Here is a 21,590-nt window from a genome sequence, read left to right as displayed (position 1 = left end):
TTGTGTTTCAATACATCTTATCCCTTGGCTTGCTGTGGCCTCACCTGTTACCCTAGGGCTTCTCTTGAGGGCCTACCAGTGTGAGTCCCATAGGTGAATTCAGAACACAGCCTCTTTAAAACTTGGATCCATGGGGGAGGGGCGCACATGGGTGGCTCAGTCAGCTGAGCATCTGACTCTTGATTTTGACTCAAGAAATTGGTTAAGAAGAAACCTCACATATTAAAATGACTTCAAAATAGAATGAACTTAACAAATTTAGTGCAAATGATGTCAGATAGAAATGGTCAGAAGACCCATTGTGTGGTCTCTACCACCATTTTGAAGGTTTATTTTAATAAACAGTACCTTAAAGTTCAAAGTTGACTGGTGGTTATCCTTTCCATATTATTTCTTCTGTCTTTCTAGTTTTTGTTTTGTTTTGTTTTGTTTTGTTTTGTTTTTTCCCCATGAGAAGAAATGAAACAAAATCAGGGCCAAAAGTCTGCTGCTGCAGCTTAGGGTTTTAATTCAGGAGTTCACCTTTTTGAGTTACAAGTATCTTCTTAGCTTAATGACAAAAGTAGCCTCTTTCTCCATAGCCTTCCCATCACCTGAGAAGTCACCGTGAGTGGAATGGGAGTAGCAGCTATGATGGCCCTAGAGGAGCTGACAAAGCATTTTCACACTCTTGACAGACTCTAGTAATGGGTTGGTGTCTTTTGGTAGAAAATGCTTTAGCATTTTCTAGTAGGCATTTTCACCTGCCAGTAGAAAAGTATATCTTCCTTTCATTTATTGCCCCCAATGGAAGTATCGCCTAACCTTAACTTCCAGTGAGGAATATGCAAGCCAGATTTTTCATAAACTATACTTTCCCACTCTGATCACTTAATACATACATATTAATTTCATTATATCTCACATAGATCATATAAAACAAAAGTACATAAAGTATAATTCTAAAAGAATTTTCCTACATGCTGGGATGCCTGGATGGCTCAGTCGTTTTTGATTTTTGCTCAGGTCATGATCTCAGCATCCTAGGCTCCAGCCCCACAGTGGGCTCCATACTTAGTGGGGAGTCTGCTTAAGGACTCTCTCTCACCCTCTCCCTCTGCCTCTCCCCACCCCACTCATGCTCTCTCTCTCTCAAATAAATAAATAAGTCTTCATTAAAAATTTCCTACATGCTTACTTATGCTGTACTAAAAAAAAAATCTCATGGCTCTGAACTGAAAATTCATCAAGGTTTTCTACAACTCTGATTAAATTTAGCAATTAGTTTGACATCATTCTCCACATGTATTATTAATTCTCATATGGGATTAATTTCATTGACGTATTTTTTCAGATGTTGCAACCGATAGCTTGTTTCATAATTCCAGATTTATAATTTCTCCTGACTTAAAAATAAGTTTTAATAAAATATTTTTCCTGTGCTCTAAAAAGATTATCTGGTAATGTTTAATTTATTTACTTGTCTTAAATGTATTTAAAAATAGGCATCCAACTTTTAAATCAAGTATTGATGTCTTTGTGCAGAAAAATTTACCTAATGATTCTAGAAAGTTTTGCTCTCTTGCTTAAAGTGATGTTGCTGAACTCTGATTTGTTTCACAATCACTCAGGATCACCATTCAGAAGGGACCTTATTTTTTTTTTCTTAGAAGCATAAAAGCAACCTTATTAGAAAGTAGGTTAAAAGACTGGTACATTCGAAATGATCTTAAAAAATTTAGGCTTAAGTCCTCAGTAATGTACATTTCCTAGTTCATTAATGCAGAAATACCGCACATAGATTTTAATCTCAGAGTTAATAATAAAAGCAATTTTCACTAAAAATATAAAAACTGTAATGGTAGAATCATGATATTGCATTTAGCTCTCCCACAAAAAGTCACTTTATTACTTTCTTTTGACACTTATTTTCATTCTGGGATTAATTTTACTATATAAGGGCTTCTTAACTATTCTATTAAAATTTCTATTCAGAAGCAATAATATCTAAGAGTGAATAATAGTCATGTAAATCATTATTTCATATTAATGTAAAAGATTTTGTAAGTTCTTATGAATTCTGCTGACATGCACAATTGTGAAAAGGTTATCTCTCCGTTCTATAGTGATATGCGCTGGAACAAAGGAACCATTCTAAAAGCATCAGTGGAGTACATCAAGTGGCTACAAAAAGAACAACAGAGAGCTCGAGAATTAGAACACAGACAGAAGAAATTAGAGCAGGCTAACAGGCGGCTTCTACTCCGGATTCAGGTTTTTATAAAAATGTTGCCAAGAACCACGTCACTTATATATGACTTATCCACCATCGGTTTTATTCATTGTCTCATTTATTTTTCTTATTAACAATTATTTTCCTTCTAAAGGATAATTTTATTGCCTTTTAGAAGCTCATGAATTGGGTTGTTTCAGTTAGACTTTGATTAGATGTCCGCGATCAAGGTGGCTTTAAAAGTAGAATGAATGACAACTAATTGCAAAATGCCTAAAATAGAACCAATTTGATAAGCACATGATGTTATCCCAGCCAAAAACTAATAATAATTAAAACATTTTTTCTTTATATCATATTGGACACTAAATTGTTCTCTCTCCCTTTTATTTCTTTAGTAACATTGCTATGGATTTCATTGCCGCAAGGCATATTATGCCAGTATATATTAAGTCAGTCCTCATCTGTTCATGTGACACAAAATATCAAAATATGGGTTTTCATAACTCTCAAGATTTTTTTTTTATGTGCGTGTGCTTATTACCAGGTAAAGCACCACTCTGTTCCATGAAATGGTCCTATAGTGAGAAATTAATCAGGACGAACAAATGAAATATTTTCCACTATCTCCAAATGGTTATACTATAATCTGAGACACTATGGAACCATTCTATGTTATGCATTCCCTTGAACAGCAATGAGAAAAGAATTTTTTTTAATCTGTATAGTTTTCTCAGGGTTATTTTTCAGGCATTAGAAACACACTCGGTTCCATGACTTGCAAAGAATATTATAATATTTTCATTTTGAATGCTTGTTAATATTTTTTTCTATTTCTGGTTTATTTACTAGAGTTAAGTCCACTTGCAAAGTCATAGTTTAATTATTATTGTTTGAAATTGCAGGAACTAGAAATACAGGCTCGTGCTCATGGTCTGCCAGCCCTGGCTTCACTTGGCGCAGTGGATTTAGGTGCTCATGTCACCAAACAACAGACCCATCTTGAGCAGAACTCAGTAGACTATTGCCAACAACTGACTTTGTCTCAAGGGACCAGTCCTGAGCTCTGTGATCAAGCTATGGCCTTCTCTGATCCTTTGTCACATTTCACAGATTTATCCTTTAGTGCCGCTTTGAAAGAGGAGCAAAGATTGAATGACATGCTACTTGATGACACAATATCTCCATTTGGAACAGATCCTCTGCTATCTGCCATTTCTCCTGCAGTTTCCAAAGAAAGCAGTAGGAGAAGTAGTTTTAGCTCAGATGATGGGAATGAATTATAAAAAAGCAAACAGGCTCAATTCATCAACTGGGAAGCAATTCTACGCTGGTGCTATGCAAGTATGTTCTGTTTCATATATTGCTTTGGCTTAGTTTTCTCAAAAGGAATAGACTGTTCACGAAAAACTAGAGACGGCAGAAGAATCCACAGGAAGAAGAAATTGGTGTTGAAGAATTATTGAGGACGATTAAGGATTTTTTCTTCTTTGACTAAATTGTGTTTTCCTGAAAAGAGGTACAGAATAAGAAATAACTCCCTACTAATGTTGTCAGAGTGGAGATGTGGTGATGTATCACTGGAACCAACAGACTGCAAGGAGAAAACCTACTGAAATACGCAAACCATTTTTCACTTATTCACTTCCAACTCTTCTATTCAAGTCTTATGTTAGTCATCAGGTATCAAGATCAACAGCTCTGATGGTTCATTGACTTTCTCCACTGTCTGGGGGGACATGTTGTTGAAAGTTCAAACTTGCTAGAGGAAATAGTTAAAAGATACAGAATCTGTCATATTCTAATTGAAAAGTGAATCTTTAGTAAACATTTGAATTTTCCACAATAAAATACCAAAAATTTATGAGAGCTTTGCTTCCTAAAATGAGGCCCTAATTCCTCTTATCAGTTCAATTACACTAATTCTGAGAGTGTCTTTGCATATTTATGGAAACATGCCATGTTCAAAAAAGGAACATGTTGAATAATTTCCTCAAGAATATGAGCTGAAATTTTACTCCTTCCCACAAACATACACTTACACACAGATACACATGTAGGTAGTACATGTCTTTTTTATTTTCCTTCACTTTCATGGTTTTTCTAATCAGGATCAGAAATTGTATTCCAAATCTTCTTTACTTCATCCAAAAGAGATACTGGATAATCAGTTTCAATAATTAGAATACCCCCCCAAAAAACTTTACCAGGACTGCTCAGCTAGCTACAATTTATCGCTGTCTCTAAAAATGGATGTAAATTAATTAGTTGATACAGTTTTGCTCCAAAATGACAAAATATAGAAAATTTGTTTGCCATCTTACAAAATAATTAGTGAAACAGAAACTCTTTCTTATTATATTGAACTCTGAGTGGATGATAAAGCTCCATTCCCATAAGTACTTAGAATACCCTGTGACCTTTGCTAGCTTTGTTAGCATTTATTAAAAATATTTTTATCTATAATGCTCTACTCAAAATTTTCTTTCTCAAAAAATAAAACTCAAGCTTGGGATTAGGAACTGACTTACCAAGGAGGTTGCTCTGTGCTAGATCTCCATGAGTGATCATCTGAACAATGACTATTTATGGAGGAATACTCAGACTTCAGTGGATCCCATGAAAATGTAGAACAGATGAACAAGATATGGTCTTACTCCCCAGGGAGTAACAAAATTACATGAGGAATAAAAACAAAAGATAGAAGACACATAGAATTAAGCTCTGCATGGTACAGCAAAAGCTATAAATACAGAAGGTCAGAGAAAATGGAAATGAATGAAGAAGGTTGGAAAATCACAAGTCTACGGGAAAGTAGAATGTAACTTCTTTTTAAAAGCATAAGTTTGGTGAAAGGGAGGGCATATTAGGGAATAATATCAACCAAATGACAAAAATGAGAATAAATTGAGGAAGTGTCTTCATGGAAAATTCATTAGAAAGATCTGGCCACCCTAGAAGATGTCTGCTTGGAAGTCCTGGAAAATAATTTTGGCAACAGATTATAGAAGATCTTGAATAGTAGGATGAAATGATATGATACAAATTGAATTTTTTTTACTAGGAGAGAGAAGCCTAAAAATTAAAATGCTACTGTACATTACTAAAGTAATTCAGAGGTCATCTTTCTTGAATATTAACTTTGGGATAAATTTTTGAAAGGGTGCTTTAGGTATTACTCATAGGGAAATATGTCATCACAAAATTTGAGACATAATGCTAATGAAAGTGGGAAAATATTAAATTCCTATGGTCTAGTAATTATCTCAGGCTTAGCTTACAGCATTAGCTCAGAGTTTGGAGAATTAAAATAATTTTTATTGTTTGACATGGAAAAAATAACTCTAAATTTATAGGAATAGTCATTAAATCCAGATAGATAAATTCATCTGAAATAAGCCATGTGAAAAAGAGCAATAAAATACACTTCAAGAATTTTTGAGAGAACATTATATGCTTTTAACTTCATGATAAAATTCTACTTTATTGGGGCACCTGGGTGGCTCAGTGGGTTAAGCCGCTGCCTTCGGCTCAGGTCATGATCTCAGGGTCCTAGGATCGAATCCCGCATCGGGCTCTCTGCTCAGCAGGGGGCCTGCTTCCCTCTCTCTCTCTCTCTCTGCCTGCCTCTCCACCTACTTGTGATTTCTCTCTGTCAAATAAATAAATAAAATCTTAAAAAAAATTCTACTTTATTATCTAGGTTGATAGTTTAATATAACAATACAAATCATAGAGAAGGAACATATTTTTAAATCCATGCAAAATACATTCTAAATAGAGGCTAATTTCTGTTTTCATTTTCCAGTATTCTCGTTTCTTCGTATTTTGAGAAGACCTACACTGGTGATGTCATTACTCTGTCATTCTTTTCAATTCTGTTTAAATACTACTACTCCATGCCTGAAGGTCATTCCTCATAATCTTAGCTAATGTAAGAACTTGACTCAGGTGGTAGAGTCTGAACAAAAGAGATCTGAGAAGAGTACTACCACTATTTCTGCTACTTTCAGATGATAATAGCTATCAGGGGATTGTAAAATGGGTAATGGATTTTGAAAGACAAAGCAAAGAGTGGTGCTGTGTCACAGTCAACTGAAACAGATTAAAAAATTAATTTTAGTCAGTAGTTCTTAACGTTTTAAGGTATTGAGAATCTAGTGAAAGTTATAGATTCCCCCAGAAAAATACAGAGCTGTATATACAGTCCAAAATTTGCACACACCAAGAAGTTTTAGGGACCTCCCAAATGTCTTGTTAGATGCCAGGTAAAGAATTCCTCTATCAGGAATTACTTTAATGGAAACCACTGTAGTTATATATCCATTAAGAGCTAAGTGGGTAATGAATATCATCTACAGTGATGGAGGAGGGAGCCCTGTTTATCTGTACATCACTCTCCCAAACCTAAGAGTGTTGAGGTTGCCTAGGGAAGTAAAGTATGTATACCAAACACTCGACTATTCACAAAGGAACTTGTTTACTTATAAAGTAGTCTCCCTTCAAACATCTCTGTTGTTTATATACTTCCTATTATATACTCATGTTATATATTCATGGTCAGTTTCTCTACGATTATTGGATATTGTAAACATATGCCAGTAACAGTTTAAAATAATGCAGTATGGGGGCGCCTGGGTGGCTCAGTGGGTTAAGCCGCTGCCTTCGGCTCAGGTCATGATCTCAGGGTCCTGGGATCGAGTCCCGCATCGGGCTCTCTGCTCAGCAGGGAGCCTGCTTCCTCCTCTCTCTCTCTGCCTGCCTCTCTGCCTACTTGTGATCTGTCTCTGTCAAATAAATAAATAAAATCTTTAAAAAAAAAATAAAATAAAATAATGCAGTATGTATATCAAGGCAAAAATATGTAAATTCAAAAGCAAATTATGTGAGTATCTAAGAATCAAGAGAGATCCTTGAGATATTTTTGTAGAAATGAGACTTGTAATATTAAAAGAGGTATATTGTTTATCAAACGGTTTTGTCACAAAAAAGCATCAGCTGTCACTGGACTATTAATATGCAATTAACTAAGATTTGTTCACTCAAAAGATTATTGCATAATTCTAATTACTGTAATTGTGATTGTAATTACAAATAATTGTAATTATAGTAAACTTTGTTTAAAATAAGATACAAGTTTTATTTACTTTTAGTTATCTTTTCAAGATAATGTCCCATGCAATCTTACATCTCTATTTATTATAAACTGTTGGCTCTCTTTTTTATGGCTATGTCTTTTGTGTAAGTAGCCTTTCCAGTTCCAAATTATCTTAAAATAACAACTACCTCCTTTGAGTACCTCTCCATATATTTCTTCTTTTTAGTGTCCTTTCCCATTACTGGAAATTTTATATATACAGAAAAAATTTCCTCAGTTTACAGACATGGTATCAGTGACTATAGTCTTCCTTATGTGGGTACAAAAGCTCTAAATAATAAATACCTAGATGAGCTGGGGACATTGAGAAATAGCCTTCCTCCTTTTTTTTAACTCATTTTTTTCCCACTCACATGACTATAAATAAAATATTTAATAGCTCTTACTTTAAAAAAATTAGGTACGAGTTTCTTGATTTGGCATGCTCATTTACCTTTATGTCAGGGGAGAAGTTAGATTTCCCAACGTTAAGAAGAATGTATTTTTTCTTTGTTTTGGTAGATTGAGTCATGTTAATTTTTTTATACTTCAAGGTATCTTGAAATTTTTTTTTTGCTGTTCTGATACTATGGAATTTTGATGTTTAAATAAATAAATGTCATAACTAGAAGTGTTTCAGTGTTTTTACAGTATCTCTAGGCTGATATTTACTGATCTTATAATATCTAAGATGTAGATGAAAACTGGAATCAATTAATCATTCTGCTGTGTTATCAACACTAGATCAACCATCTGGGTTTCTTGAAAACACCTGAAGGATTGAATTTTACTTCAGTATTGATAATGGCACAGCCTATATAAGCTACATGGAATGACATCATTTGGCCTTCCAGTGCCCTGCATGTTGATAAGTGTAAGATGTCAACTCGAGTTAGTGTAAGTTACATATACGGAGATGTCATTAAATGTACTTAACAAATACTAAACACATTTAGAGTGTTGCTTATCTGATGTGTCATATGACCTTCCCATAATCATTATTCATTGCATGTACCTATATTTTATCATTTGTATGATATTTAATTTGTAAATAAGGAACCTATTCAAAAAGTGATAAAAATAGTTTTCTTTAAAATTTTTTGTGTTAACTTTTTTTTCTCTGACATTCATAGAGAATTTGAGTGTATAGGAGATTATCAGAAAATAGTTCTTTTGATTAAAAAAGCAACCTCCCACTGGATCAGTTAATTTAATGATGAAATACTATTCTCTGCTGCTCAATACATAAAAGAGGATGTTTTGTCTTCTTCTTGTGAAGAGATTTATTTATGTATTTCTATATATCCAAATTATTTCTCTTAACCCTCAGTAAAATGTCTTTTTCCTACATTTATTCAACAGGCTTCAAGAATAAAATTAAAGATTTTTGTGTTTGCAACACTACCTGTCCTATTCCTTCACTATCATCTTATTATAAAAATTCTATATTTTCAACTTTGTTTTTTCCACAGAAATAAATGTTACTTAAAACTGGTGGTTATATATAACAAACAAATGAGAAAATATGTAAAAGAAAGGTAGACTATCATTTTGCAGAAAGAATTATATATGATCAGAAAGTTACACATTATATTATTCTTTAATACGTGACAACTGAAGTTTAAAAGCTAACTAAATTCAAGGATCTTACCTAACAGCATTGCAGTTGCTTATGGCATACAAGGCTAAAATTAATTCAGCTATTTAATCTTAATAATAATAATGTAGTTAAAAATCTTTGACTTTAATAGTGTTTTATACATATGAATAGCTGAAGTAACATTCTTATAACTTTAATCTAACATTGCTTAGATCAAGAAAACATTGCTAGTCTAGTAAGACCATAGAATTTATAATTAATGCTATTTTTCACTTTTATATAGCAAAGTAATGTGTCTTATTGTCTAGGAAAATGAAGAAAACTGGTGTGTACTCTAATACATACATAAATCTTTGTGCGCATTCTTTTAAAAATGTACCAATATTTTCTTTGAGTATATTAAATGAAAGCACAAACTTATTAAATGCTTTAATATATTTTTTATTCTGCCTTTGTCTATAGAGTGCACTGGAAAATACAAAATGTGGGTTAATCATCGGAAAGGATACTCAACAGCCCCAAGACTTCATAACTGACAACGACTCACTACACAGTCCATGCTGAAAAGCGTGACCCAGTAGTTCCCTATTAACAAAAATAATAGTTACATTCTTTATTATAGTCTCCTACCATCTGCTTTTCCATGCTGCTATGGTTTTGACTTATGGAAAATATTTATCAAACTGTTGCAAATTTGCTAACAGGCATAATCGTAGCAGTGCAATCACTAAGAAACACTGCAAAATCTTTTAATATACTAGATGGTCCCCAGATAATCTAGGGTAAATAGAATACTGTATTTTAATATGTAAAACATTTTAAAGCTGCTAATTGGTATTGACTAGCCCTATCCCTTGATAATGAAATTAATAAGGATTTCAGTTAAATGTTAAGACACTCTAATATTTAATACCATGTTTATGAATTTTCATCTACATACCTTCTTCAAAAATAATCAAACAGGATAGCTCCAAGTTGACTATATAAAATAATATTTTATGTTCAAGTATAGGTTCATTCCTTTTTTAAGGCTATGCCATATGAATATTTTTTAAAGCATTAATCAATGCCAAAAAATACTGATCAGTATCGTAATTTCTGTGTGGAAAGAAATAACTAGTATAATATAGGTCAAAAAATCAGGATAATTTTTTGGCCCTATACAGACTGAAAAAATGGATGACTGAACAGATTTTATACCTGACTATTTATCATGTATAAACATACATGTGTGATGTGTTTGGGAATGGATACATGTGTGCCCATGTGGGAGCTTACAAAAAAAGTTTTCTAATGTCTTGGTATTAGAAAGGACTCTACTATAAGAATATGTTATTCTTGTATTATTGTTTATTGGAACCTACACATGGGCACTATTTGGAGTTGTCCCCAAATCTGGTCTATTAGGTACACATGCGCGTGTACGCACACACACAGCTTGCTCTGAACTGAGTCCAAAAGGTGGGATGAATGAAGACAGCTGTAACAGGGTTTTACTATTTTTGTTAAAGTAAATGATACATGTTGCTACCAACCATTTAGATAATAAGCATTGGGTTTACTGACCACCAATATTATCACCTGCAGTGTTCTAGCTTTGGGGTAGTTAAGTGGTAAAATGTAATAAGGCTTATTGGTTAAGTAGTGGATACCCATCATGTAAAATATATATCAGTTTTATTAATTGGCAAGCATAAGACTAGAGTACAGCATTCTAGATGGTGATGATTTTGATAGGACCGACCACATTGCGGTTAAGTATATGATTCACGTAATAAGAAAAAGGTGCCTGCAGGCTATTGTTCCTAGCATGGATTAAAATTTACATATTGCTTCTCCTTATGTCAAAACATCTGGTGCCTGCAAATGCTAACATTTCGTTAAAAAGTTTCACAAGCCAGGAAAAGTGGATTGGAAACATTGCATGTGAATCATTCAAGCATTATAATAGAATAAGAGCTATATTCAGAAAAAATTAAATTGCTGCAAACAATACTATAGTCAAGATTGTAATTTATTTGCTTATGCAAGTGAAAGGTGATGCTGTGTATCTGTGGAGAAAAATAGTGTTTGAGTTATATGGTTATCTCTTCAAAAATACTTATTTCTTATAATTATATGGAGCAAGTAGGTTTCTAAGTCCTTCAAGATTTTACAATGACTCTCAACAATTTTAGAAGCAGTCTATAGTTCTATAAAAGCTATTCTGATATACTTAAGAACAGGAAGAGGGCAATATCTGAGATTTTATTCATTCTGCCATTAAATTTTTATTTACTCCTTGGTAAATATAAGAAGTATGTTTGAGGTACTGATGAATTACCTTTTCTATGCATGTCCCCAAATCAAGAAAGATAGACATCCTTGCACCTTCCACCATAGTCCAGCCTTCTGTTCTATAATCTGACAAGGCCACTTCAAGATTTACCTACTTTTAAAGCTTTCTTCACCACCCTACTCCACAGTTATCATTAGTATCATGGTTCCTGCTGGCTATACCAGCTAGCTGCTATTTAAAATCTTTGTATTGCTTTTTATTATAGCTAAGCATAGATTACCTGCCTCATCAAAATGGACAGGCATTGCAAGCAAAAATCATGCCTTAGCTTTCTCTGTATCCCACGTTACCTAACACGGTGTCTTGCTTGACATGTTATTTCCTTTAAAAATCAATAAGCAATGGTTAATTTTAGGTAAGGAAAGTGTGCAAGTGTCAAATAATTCAGATAATGAAATGGTCCTCACTCAAGGCTGTGACAATCCATTGGAATGAATCTCTTCCAAGCTCTCTTTCAATTCTTGCAATTGCAGTGAGATAAGTGTTTGTGTTTCTTTTGGCTTATCTAAAATATGAGTTTGAGATATGAAAATATTATCAAATGTTGCAATAATGGATTTAGAGAAATCTACTCTAGAATTCATCCATTTATTCATTCACTGTTCCTTTAATAAGCATCCCGCAAGGACAAATGATTGTTGCTCAGGGGAATATAAAAGATGAACGTAATTGAGATTTTTCTATAAAGGATAGTAAAGGCTATGCTGGCAGAATGAAGGGTGCTGGGGAAGCCCAAATCAGGGCGTCTGTACCAATATCAGGGAAACTAAAACCTAGGGGCAAGGTGGGGGCTGAATGTGGTGCAAGATGGGAAGGTGAGGCAGGGGGAAGCGATCTTTAAGCAGAGGCAGCAGTCTGATGACAATTACTGATTGAGAGGGCTCATCAATACTTTCAGTACATAGAATATAACTGGGTGGCATCAGAAATTTTGGACTTATTTGGAATAATTAGCTTGAATTCATATTTATCACACAAGATCCAGGTTATTCAGATACTTGGTCAGAGGACCCTTGTGTTACTTCTAAGCCTGGAGTAAGAAGGCATATATTACATATCTGTGTGTGTGTGTGTGTGTGTGTGTGTACCTAGGAAGAGCGTAAGTATACTGATATGGTGAACCAAAGTATACAGTTCTCAAATTATTACTTTTTCTCCAAAGGTTTATTTATTGGAGAGAGAGAAAGAGAGAGAGTGAGCATGACTTGCGAGGTGGGGGGGGGGGAGCAGAGGAAGAGGAAGAGGGTGAGAGAGAGGGAGAGAAGCAGACTCCCCAATGAGTAAGGAACCCCACACCGGGCTCAATCTTCATGACCCTGAGATCATGACCTGGGCCAAAATCAAGAGTCAGTCCCTGAAAGAACTGAGCCACTCAGGCATCCCTGTTCTCAAACAGCTTTACCACTACCCACTTCTCCTCCCAGAACTGGTGATGAGCTGCTTCTTTTTCTTATTAGTAGAAAGTATATAGTAAACCCTACGCTTCCAGTAGTAGTTCCTCCTTGAAGTACCTCTCCATGCTGTCTGTGAATGCCCAGCAGTATTCAATTACACCTTGCCCCTTTTCATTCATTTTCTACATATGTCATTTAAGAAACCTAGTGTGAAGAGAAAACCGCCCAAGTTGAAAGGCATACTATATCCTTGGATGGGAAAACTCAATATAATGAAGATTTTAATTCTCTCTAAATTAATTTATAAATGTTATCAGTACCAATAAGTTTTTGTAAACCAGACAAGTTGACATTAAACTTTATAAATAAATAAGGAAAAAAAGAAATATCTGAAAAAGGAGAGAAATGAGGAAAGATAAGCACTACCAGATATTAAAACGTATCCTGAAGTCTCACGAATTAAAAATCTGTGTTATGGGATGTGAATAAACACACTGTCCAAAGGACAGAAATAAGCTTAAGTATAATTGGAATTAAAGAAAAGGAAGCATTGCAGACCAACAGAAACAAAACTATTCTATAAATGGTATCAAAATTATGCCAAATGCCCATCTATATGAGAACTATAGCATGTCCGTGTAATGGAATATTATGCCCCTGTTATGAGAAACAACAAAAATCACTCTGTGTTTTGATATGGAAAGGTCACTGTGAAAAGCTTTTAAGTTGGTAATATATGGCACTGAGTTGCATGTAGGGTATAGTCTCTTTTGGGTGATGAGAAAGATAGGAATATGAATTTATATTTGCTGTGTATGCAAAAACAAATTGTTGGCACACACACAAGAAACTGTGTTAAAGTGGGAATAGACGTGGAAATATATTACACTAAATATCTTTAAAAAAATTTTTTTGAAGCAGCTGTGTAATTTTGGCAGAGTTGATTCCATTTTGAGTTTCAAAGGTGGGTTTTTACACTAGGGATTGGTTCAGATAACCCAGGCATGCAATTGGTTCATGGCTTTTCCTTGGTACGTAATTGGTTCAAGGGTGTAAAGTTTGGGAAGCTCAGAACTTTTGTTTAATGGTTTTGCAAAGTGATTTGCTTGCTTTCTCTTTATGTTTGTGAACAGGACAGCATGTGGGACCAGTTAAAGCTGGCAGCCATCGTGTCTTCTGGAGGAAAGTCAACGTAAGGACAAAGCAGACATATGTGGGGAGGGAGAAGCTTGGAGAATTCTGGAGGAACAACCGCAGCACTGATTGAATCCCACCCCAGTCCTGCCCTGTCCCATGTCTTTTTAAGTTCTGTGGTTTAAAACAGGGCTTCTTTCATGTTTTAGCCAGTTTGGGTGGGAATTTCTGTTACTGGCAAATGAAAACATGCTAATAGATACAGCAGAACTAAGACAACATTGCCTAATCTTCTGACAGACATGGCCATGTGTGGGAGGCACCGTCACCTGCAGAGCATTAGAGCATGACTCCCACGTGTTGATGTTTAAGACAAGAGCAGGAGATTGAGAGAGCCTCCCTCTGTCCTCTTCGCAGACTGCATGGAATTGTTCACAAGTTGAAACCTCCATGGCCCTGTTTAGGGACATGGATCCAATGTGCTCAGTTCCTCTAGCCTGAAATGTGTGTGCGAGGAAACTTAGGCGTCAGAAGACAGCTCTTTTCCTTTTCAAACAGAGCAGGACTCGGTCACCATTTTTTTTTTTTTTTTTTGGCATCCCCCATAAGGTAACGAGTCTCTTGCATTGGTGAAAACAAGTTAACTTACATCGTTTGAAAAGTTTCTTTGCATTTACAGAAATGCGAGTAATTCTGAATGCAAAATGGACAGGATCACCATGAAAATGTGGCTTCTTCCTTTGACCCATCTATCCATTTCTCAAACAGTTCTTGATTTCCTGCCAGGTGTCTGGCTATTTTACATCTGTCAATGGTTAACAGAGATTAGGTTGCCCGAGTTCCCATCCTTAAGAGACTCATTGGTGGACAAGAGGAACCAGTATGCCCACGAACAAACGCAGAATCATATAAGAGGCCCAAGTATCCAGATTTATGGGGGTTAGGAAAGGATTCCTGGAAGAAAACGCTTCTGCTCTGAGTTTGTGGTGAGTGTCGCTATTCCAAGTCACTGCAAACAGATTTCTTAAAATTTTAAAGTAAATTATTCTGCTTGTTTTTTTTTTTAACGTGAATCAGTGTTTTTCTTTTTAAAGAAATAGCTAATAGCTATAAAGTCCAAATGGTATAAAATAGTACAAAGAGCATGATATTTAAAAAGATAAACTGTACAATTATATGTAACAGTCTGAACTCCTAGAATAACATGAAAGTATGATTTAGTCATCAAAATATATAACAAAAAATTTTTATATGACCAATCAGATTCCCACGTTGTAAAGAAAGATTCCATTGATCTTTTCTCGTGTTCTTCAAGCCTGTTGATGTGTTTTCCTGCACGTGTGTGAACGTGTGTATGTGTCTAAGTGTACATAACGTGGATAAGGTTTGTTTTTGAAAAAATAAAGTTGTACTGAATTTACTTTTTGATTTTCGTAGGGATATCTTTTCTGTCGTGAAATATTTTATACATTTTTAAAAATGCTTCATTGCAAAGATGGAACTGATTTGACTTAACTATTCCTAGTTGGTGGACTTTACCTTTTCACTTTTACAGAAGATGCACAAATCCCCATGTACATGTCCCCTAGTACACACGCAGAATTTTCTCTAGGACCCATATATGGAAAATTAATATCTAGAATATGAGGTAGTGTCTTCAAAAGTAGGAGTATTATTTTGTATCCTTACTTAAAACATCTGCTCCTTCCGTATGGTCACAACTCAACAACACTTGATTTTGCCTTGTTTTATTTTTATCAATTTTATGTGATAAAATGTTTGTTTTCCCTTATTTTACATTTCACTGATTCCTACTAAGTATAAATTTTGAAAGTACATTTTTTTGGCCATTTGGGGGTTTTGTGTGTGTGAGCATTCTCTTTCTATCCTTTGCCTCTTTTCTTGTTTTATTGTTTGTTGTCTGAAACTATTTTTTAGTTGATTATAAGAATTCTAACTGTATTCTAGATGCCAATTCTTTGTTGCTTATACCTTTGTAGATATGTTTTGCTAGACTGTGGCTTTTTTTTTTTTTAACTTTGTTGATGCTATACCCTTCGAAACAGAAATTTTAAACTTTGACATAGTCAAATTTTTCAATCACCCTTTCTGAGTTGTATTTCATATACTTATCTAGAGATTTTTTTATACCCTTGTTAATTGAAGATACTGCACATATTACCCTATAATAGTTTAAAATATTTATTTCACACACTTAAAGTTTTCGTATGCTTATTAATAAAAAATCAACATTTTTATTCCAAAATTCCAGTATCATTTATTCAGTCCTCTCTCCTTTATAAAATGTATATTTACCATATATTGTATTATATGCGGGTATTTTCTTGTGTTCTCTTTTTGTTTTGCCTTTCTGTTACATATCATTTTGTCAATTCCATACTACTTTAATACTGTTTTAAAGCAATCAGTAACATACAGGAGATTTTGTTCCTATACCCTTCCTGCAGAATTCTCTTTGCTGTTTACAGGTCTGCATGTGAATATAAAAAATATTTTTCTAATTTTGTAAATCATGCATATATTTTAAAATTGCATTTCACTTAAAGAATAATTTGGTGGAAATTTACATGTTTAATATGTCATATCTTTCACTCTATGGCAACTTTTATGTGCCTGACAGTGTCTTGTAATTTTTTTCTAAGGTCTTGCTTATCTTTAATTATATTTTTACCTCTGTTTTTAATGTTCCTCCTACAGGTGCAATTTTTTTACATTAAAATTTTTTGGTGCTTATTTATATTTGCGGTAGGAAAGCTTTTATATTTCTAGGAATTTTCCTATCTCATCTAAATTTTCTAATTTATTAGTACATAGTTATTCATAGTATTCTCTTATAATCCATTCAAATTTAAAAGACTGGTAGTGAAATTCTCTCGTATTCCTGATTTTAGTAATTTGAGTCTTCTCTCTCTCTCTCTCTTTATTTATTTGTTTTTTCCCCCCCTTGGCCAGCCTAAGCTACTGTTCTTTGAGTGTTGACATATAATCCAGAATTTTTGCTGGATTTTTTTGTTAGTTATAATAATACCTTCATTGAATTTTCTATATAGACAGTCTCTCAAGAACTTTTTTCTTCCTTAGTAATTCTTATATCTTTTAGTTCATTTTACAAGTATTAATTCATCAACTTCTGTTACTATTACTAGTGTTAAATTAGCAATGATAGGGGCTTCCCAACTTCAGTGGTGTCAATAAAAATTATCTTTTGAAGAAAAGTATTCAAAGTTGGAAAAATATAAAAGAGAACATGGAGTGATTTTTTTCAGTGCTTGTGAATTTGACTTTTTATTTACTGAATGATTTTACAGCTCTGAGGGGGTAGGTGTGAACTTGCAGAAAATTGATTGCAATGTAAATTATTCTCATATTAGAGAACAGCAAATCATCCCGTCCATGCCAACACAAAGGACTTTTGCCTGATAGTCATACAATTTATTTTATTTTTTTTATAAACATATATTTTTATCCCCAGGGGTACAGGTCTGTGAATTGCCAGGTTTATGCACTTCACAGCACTCACCAAAGCACATACCCTCCCCAATGTCCATAACCCCACCCCCCTTCTCCCAACCCCTCTCCCCCCAGCAACCCTAAGTTTTTTTTTTTTGAGATTAAGAGTCACTTATGGTTTGGCTCCCTCCCAATCCCATCTTGTTTCATTTATTCTTCTCCTACCCACTCAAGCCCCCATATTGCATCACCACTTCCTCTTATCAGGGAGATCATATGATAGTTGTCTTTCTCCGCTTGACTTATTTCGCTAAGCATGATACACTCTAGTTCCATCCATGATTGTCACAAATGGCAAGATTTCATTTCTTTTGATGGCTGCATAGTATTCCATTGTGTATATATACCACATCTTCTTGATCCATTCATTTGTTGATGGACATCTAGGTTCTTTCCATAGTTTGGCTATTGTGGACATTGCTGCTATAAACATTCGGGTGCACGTGCCCCTTCGGATCACTACGTTTATATCTTTAGGGTAAATACCCATTAGTGCAATTGCTGGGTCATAGGGCAGTTCTATTTTCAACATTTTGAGGAACCTCCATGCTGTTTTCCAGAGTGGTTGCACCAGCTTGCATTCCCACCAACAGTGTAGGAGGGTTCCCCTTTCTCCGCATCCTCGCCAGCATCTGTCATTTCCTGACTTGTTGATTTTAGCCATTCTGACTGGTGTGAGGTGATATCTCATTGTGGTTTTGATTTGTATTTCCCTGATGCCGAGTGATGTGGAGCACTTTTTCATGTGTCTGTTGGCCATCTGGATGTCTTCTTTGCAGAAATGTCTGTTCAATTCATACAATTTATTTTAATACAAGTTCACTTTGTGTTTGTATGAAAGTTATGTTTTAACTTTTTAAAACTATGCTGCAGCAATGAAAATGTTTATATATATTTTTAGCAATAAATGTGAAGTTTGCTGTAAGTTTTTCCTAAATTGTTTTTACCGGGCTAAGTTCAATCTCCTCATATTTGTGTGTGGAGTTCGAGGGTTATTTGTCTTTAGTTAAATTTTTTGTTTGTCTAGCTTTCTCTTTCTTCTTTTTGTTTTTATTTCTTTCTACTTTTTAATTTATTTTATTTCTATGGGTATCCAATTTTCAGTACCATTTGTGGAAAAGACCGTCTTCTTCCACTGAATTGTCCATGTACCTTTATTGAAAAAGCAGTACCTTTATGTAGTTGTAGGTGAATCTCTGGACTCTATTTGTTTCATTGACTTTGACTAATTTATGTCAATAACACATTGTCTGGATTATTGTACATTTATAAAATAACTTGAAAGCACATAGTATAGGTTCAGGATTTTTTTTTTTTCTTTTTTGGGTTTCTTTATATTTCTATATGAATTGTAGAATCAGCTTTTCGGTTTTTGCAAATAGATAGTTGAAATTTTAATTGAGATTGTTTTGAATCTATAAATCTTTGGGATTTGGGAGAAATAGCATCTTAAGACTATTGAACCTTCAACCCATGAAGATAGTATCTCTAGTTACTTAGGTGTCTTTAATTTCTTTCAGTTTTGTAGTCTCCAATGTATAAATTTTATAAATTTTTGTCATACTTATTGAAGTATTTAAATTTTGATGCTGTTGGTGAATGACACTTTATTTATTTCAACTTCTAATTTTTTGCTTCTAATACATGGAAATACAATGTTTACAAGTTTAGCTTATGCAATCTTGATAGTCTCACTTATTATTCCTAGTAGTTTATTCTGTAGAGTCCATCAGATTTTCTATATCAATCGTGTTGTCTGTGAGTAAAGATGGTTTTACTAATTCTTTTCCGTTGTGGATCCCTTTTATTTCCTTTCCTTACCCTACTGGTTCAATGGCTAGAACCAAAGATACAAATTGAACAAAGATAGTGCAAGCAGACATTCCTGTGGTTTCTGATCTTTTGGAAGAAAACTTTCAGTATTTTGTCATTAAATATGTTTTTAAATAAAAGGTAAAAATACCTTTTATCTGTTGTAGAAGTTCCCTTTTATTAAGTTATCTGCTGCTACATTAGAAATTACTAAGCATCCAACTCTTGGTTTCAGTCATGATCTCCCAGTGGTGGGCTCTGGGCTCAGTGGTGAGGCTGCTCCAGATTCTCTCTCCTTCCTCCTCTGCTCTTCCCCCGACTTGTACTCTGTCTCTCTAAAGAAATAAAAATAATTTTTAAAAAATTAAACCAAAACTTAATGGTTTGAAACAACAACATGCATTATCCTATAGTTTCTGTGGTTCAGGTATACAGATCCCACTGAGCTAAAACTTTATAAGTCCTCTACACAAACCCTGTGACAAATGAGTTTTTTCTAATCTGTTTCAGAAGGCAGAAAGTGCTATAAAGAAATTAAAGTTCAGACCCTATTAAAATGGGGAGTCCTTGGTAAACATCTTGGGCTTTTAGGTGAAAAAGCCTATGTCCTAGGAATAAGGATTATGCCCTAGGAGTAGTGAGTCTGCCCTTGGAGTATCAGCAAAACTGTATGAGTATGATACATTCTTACATAAAGTCATATTCACCTTAACTAAGCCTAAAACTGAGTCATGACAGCTGCAGTTCACCATCTAAAAACTTAGCAATTTGCCAAAAGAAAATTTTACACTCTCCAAAGGAAAATAACATAATCCAGAGTTTCTTTACTATAATTTTTGCAATGCTCAAAATGTAATATAATATTATCACTAGACACGTGAAGAAGCAGGAAAATGTTACTGATACTAATAAACAAGACAGTTCTTTTGTTTCTAAATTAACAGGAGCAAGTCCAGGGATAATCCAGATTCAGAATTTAGCAGAAAATTACTTAAAAATAACTTCATTTTCCAAATAATTTTAACTTTGCAAAAAAATCCTATTTTGGATTTAGAAACTGATTAAAAACCATTGTTTCTCTCTTAATTTCTGTGGTAAAAATTCTAACATTCTCAAGTAAATGAGAGTAAATATATGGTCTTGTGAGAGTCAAGAAGGAGATCAGTGCAAGGAAAAAAAAGGAGAAACTTCATAAACAAAGTTAAATAATGCATTATTTCCCTTCTTAAAATTTCAAATTTAAAGATAAATTAAATACAATTTTGTGTCTATCAAATTAAGAGAAGTTAAAATAAGTATCAATATAACACTGCATTACTACTTGAAGGGTTAAATTGTATATACTTAAGCAATGTGACATTATATATCAGAAACCTTAAAATCCTTAACATATTTGATAGTAATTTTATTTCTAGGACTATATCTTCAGAACAAAATTGCAAGCACAGGCAAAGATTTCTATGTAAGTCTGTTTATTCTAACCTAATAAAGTGTCAGGAACAAACATATTTCTTATAAAGTTGACTGATTTGTTAATTATTCACCCCCTTTTAAAAATTCATGCAATCATTTAAATATTAATTTATTTAAAAATAATATATATAATCATATGTAACTGATATATATACACACATATACCTATATGTATGCAATAATATGTAATCATGTATCATATATATAATACTTTCTCAATTAAACAAAATTATATGCATACAAAAACTAGAAAATAAACAATAATATTAATATTTATTATCTTTGGCTCCAAGACTATGATTTAAAGTCATTATTTTCTTGTATACGTGCTTCAAAATTTTCTTTTGGCAAATTGCTAAGTTTTTAGCATTTCCCAGTGTTCCCACATGATTGTCTCAGACATCTCTTCATATACTCGGAATCTCTCACTTCCCTGTCCTTGTACCTTGAATAAGCTCCTCCAGACTTTTTATCTCTGCTTGCTGATTAATCTTCATGGATCAGTTCAAATTTTATCTTCTCCCAGAAACCTTCCATAGAACCTGTAGCTGGAAGTTATTTATACCATGTCTGAAGTGTCATAATACATTATCTCTACCTCTTTATGGCTTTGTCACTTTCCATCCTGGATTTTAGCTACTTATGTATATATTATGATTCAGTGGGTAACAGAATTTAAGTTTGTTGAGAAAAGGAATCTTTTAAATTCTTTTTGTATATTTCACAGCATTTATCTTAATGCAGAGCATGTGGGCATTTAAAAAATCTGTTGAATAGGGGCACCTGGGTGGCTCAGTGGGTTAAAGCCTCTGCCTTTGGCTCAGGTCATGATCCCAGGATCCTAGGATCGAGCCCCGCATCGGGCTCTCTGCTCAGCAGGAAGCCTGCTTTCCTTTCTCTCTCTCTGTCTGCCTCTGCCTACTTGTGATCTCTCTCTGTCAAAAAAATAAATTTTTAAA

At 34.0% G+C, this 21,590-nt stretch overlaps 1 protein-coding gene across 4 annotated transcripts in view; it reads left to right on the top strand.

The window, feature by feature from the left end:
• The window catches only part of TFEC (transcription factor EC), a 174,045-nt gene extending 169,964 nt beyond the window's left edge, over positions 1 to 4,081 (top strand). For all 4 annotated transcript variants that reach the window (XM_044246415.1, XM_044246414.1, XM_044246418.1 and 1 more), the window contains 2 exons: positions 2,106 to 2,253; positions 3,118 to 4,081. In XM_044246415.1, coding sequence (XP_044102350.1) covers positions 2,106 to 2,253; positions 3,118 to 3,498 — 529 coding nt within the window. In that variant the 3' untranslated portion in view covers positions 3,499 to 4,081. The remainder of the gene's footprint in view (positions 1 to 2,105; positions 2,254 to 3,117) is intronic.
• Positions 4,082 to 21,590: the final 17,509 nt, after the last annotated feature.

Source organism: Neovison vison, chromosome 4, assembly GCF_020171115.1.
Source record: "Neovison vison isolate M4711 chromosome 4, ASM_NN_V1, whole genome shotgun sequence".
Taxonomy (NCBI): Eukaryota; Metazoa; Chordata; class Mammalia; order Carnivora; family Mustelidae; genus Neogale; species Neogale vison.
Note: the sequence above shows the minus strand (reverse complement) of the source record. Positions and strands in the feature narration are given on the sequence as shown.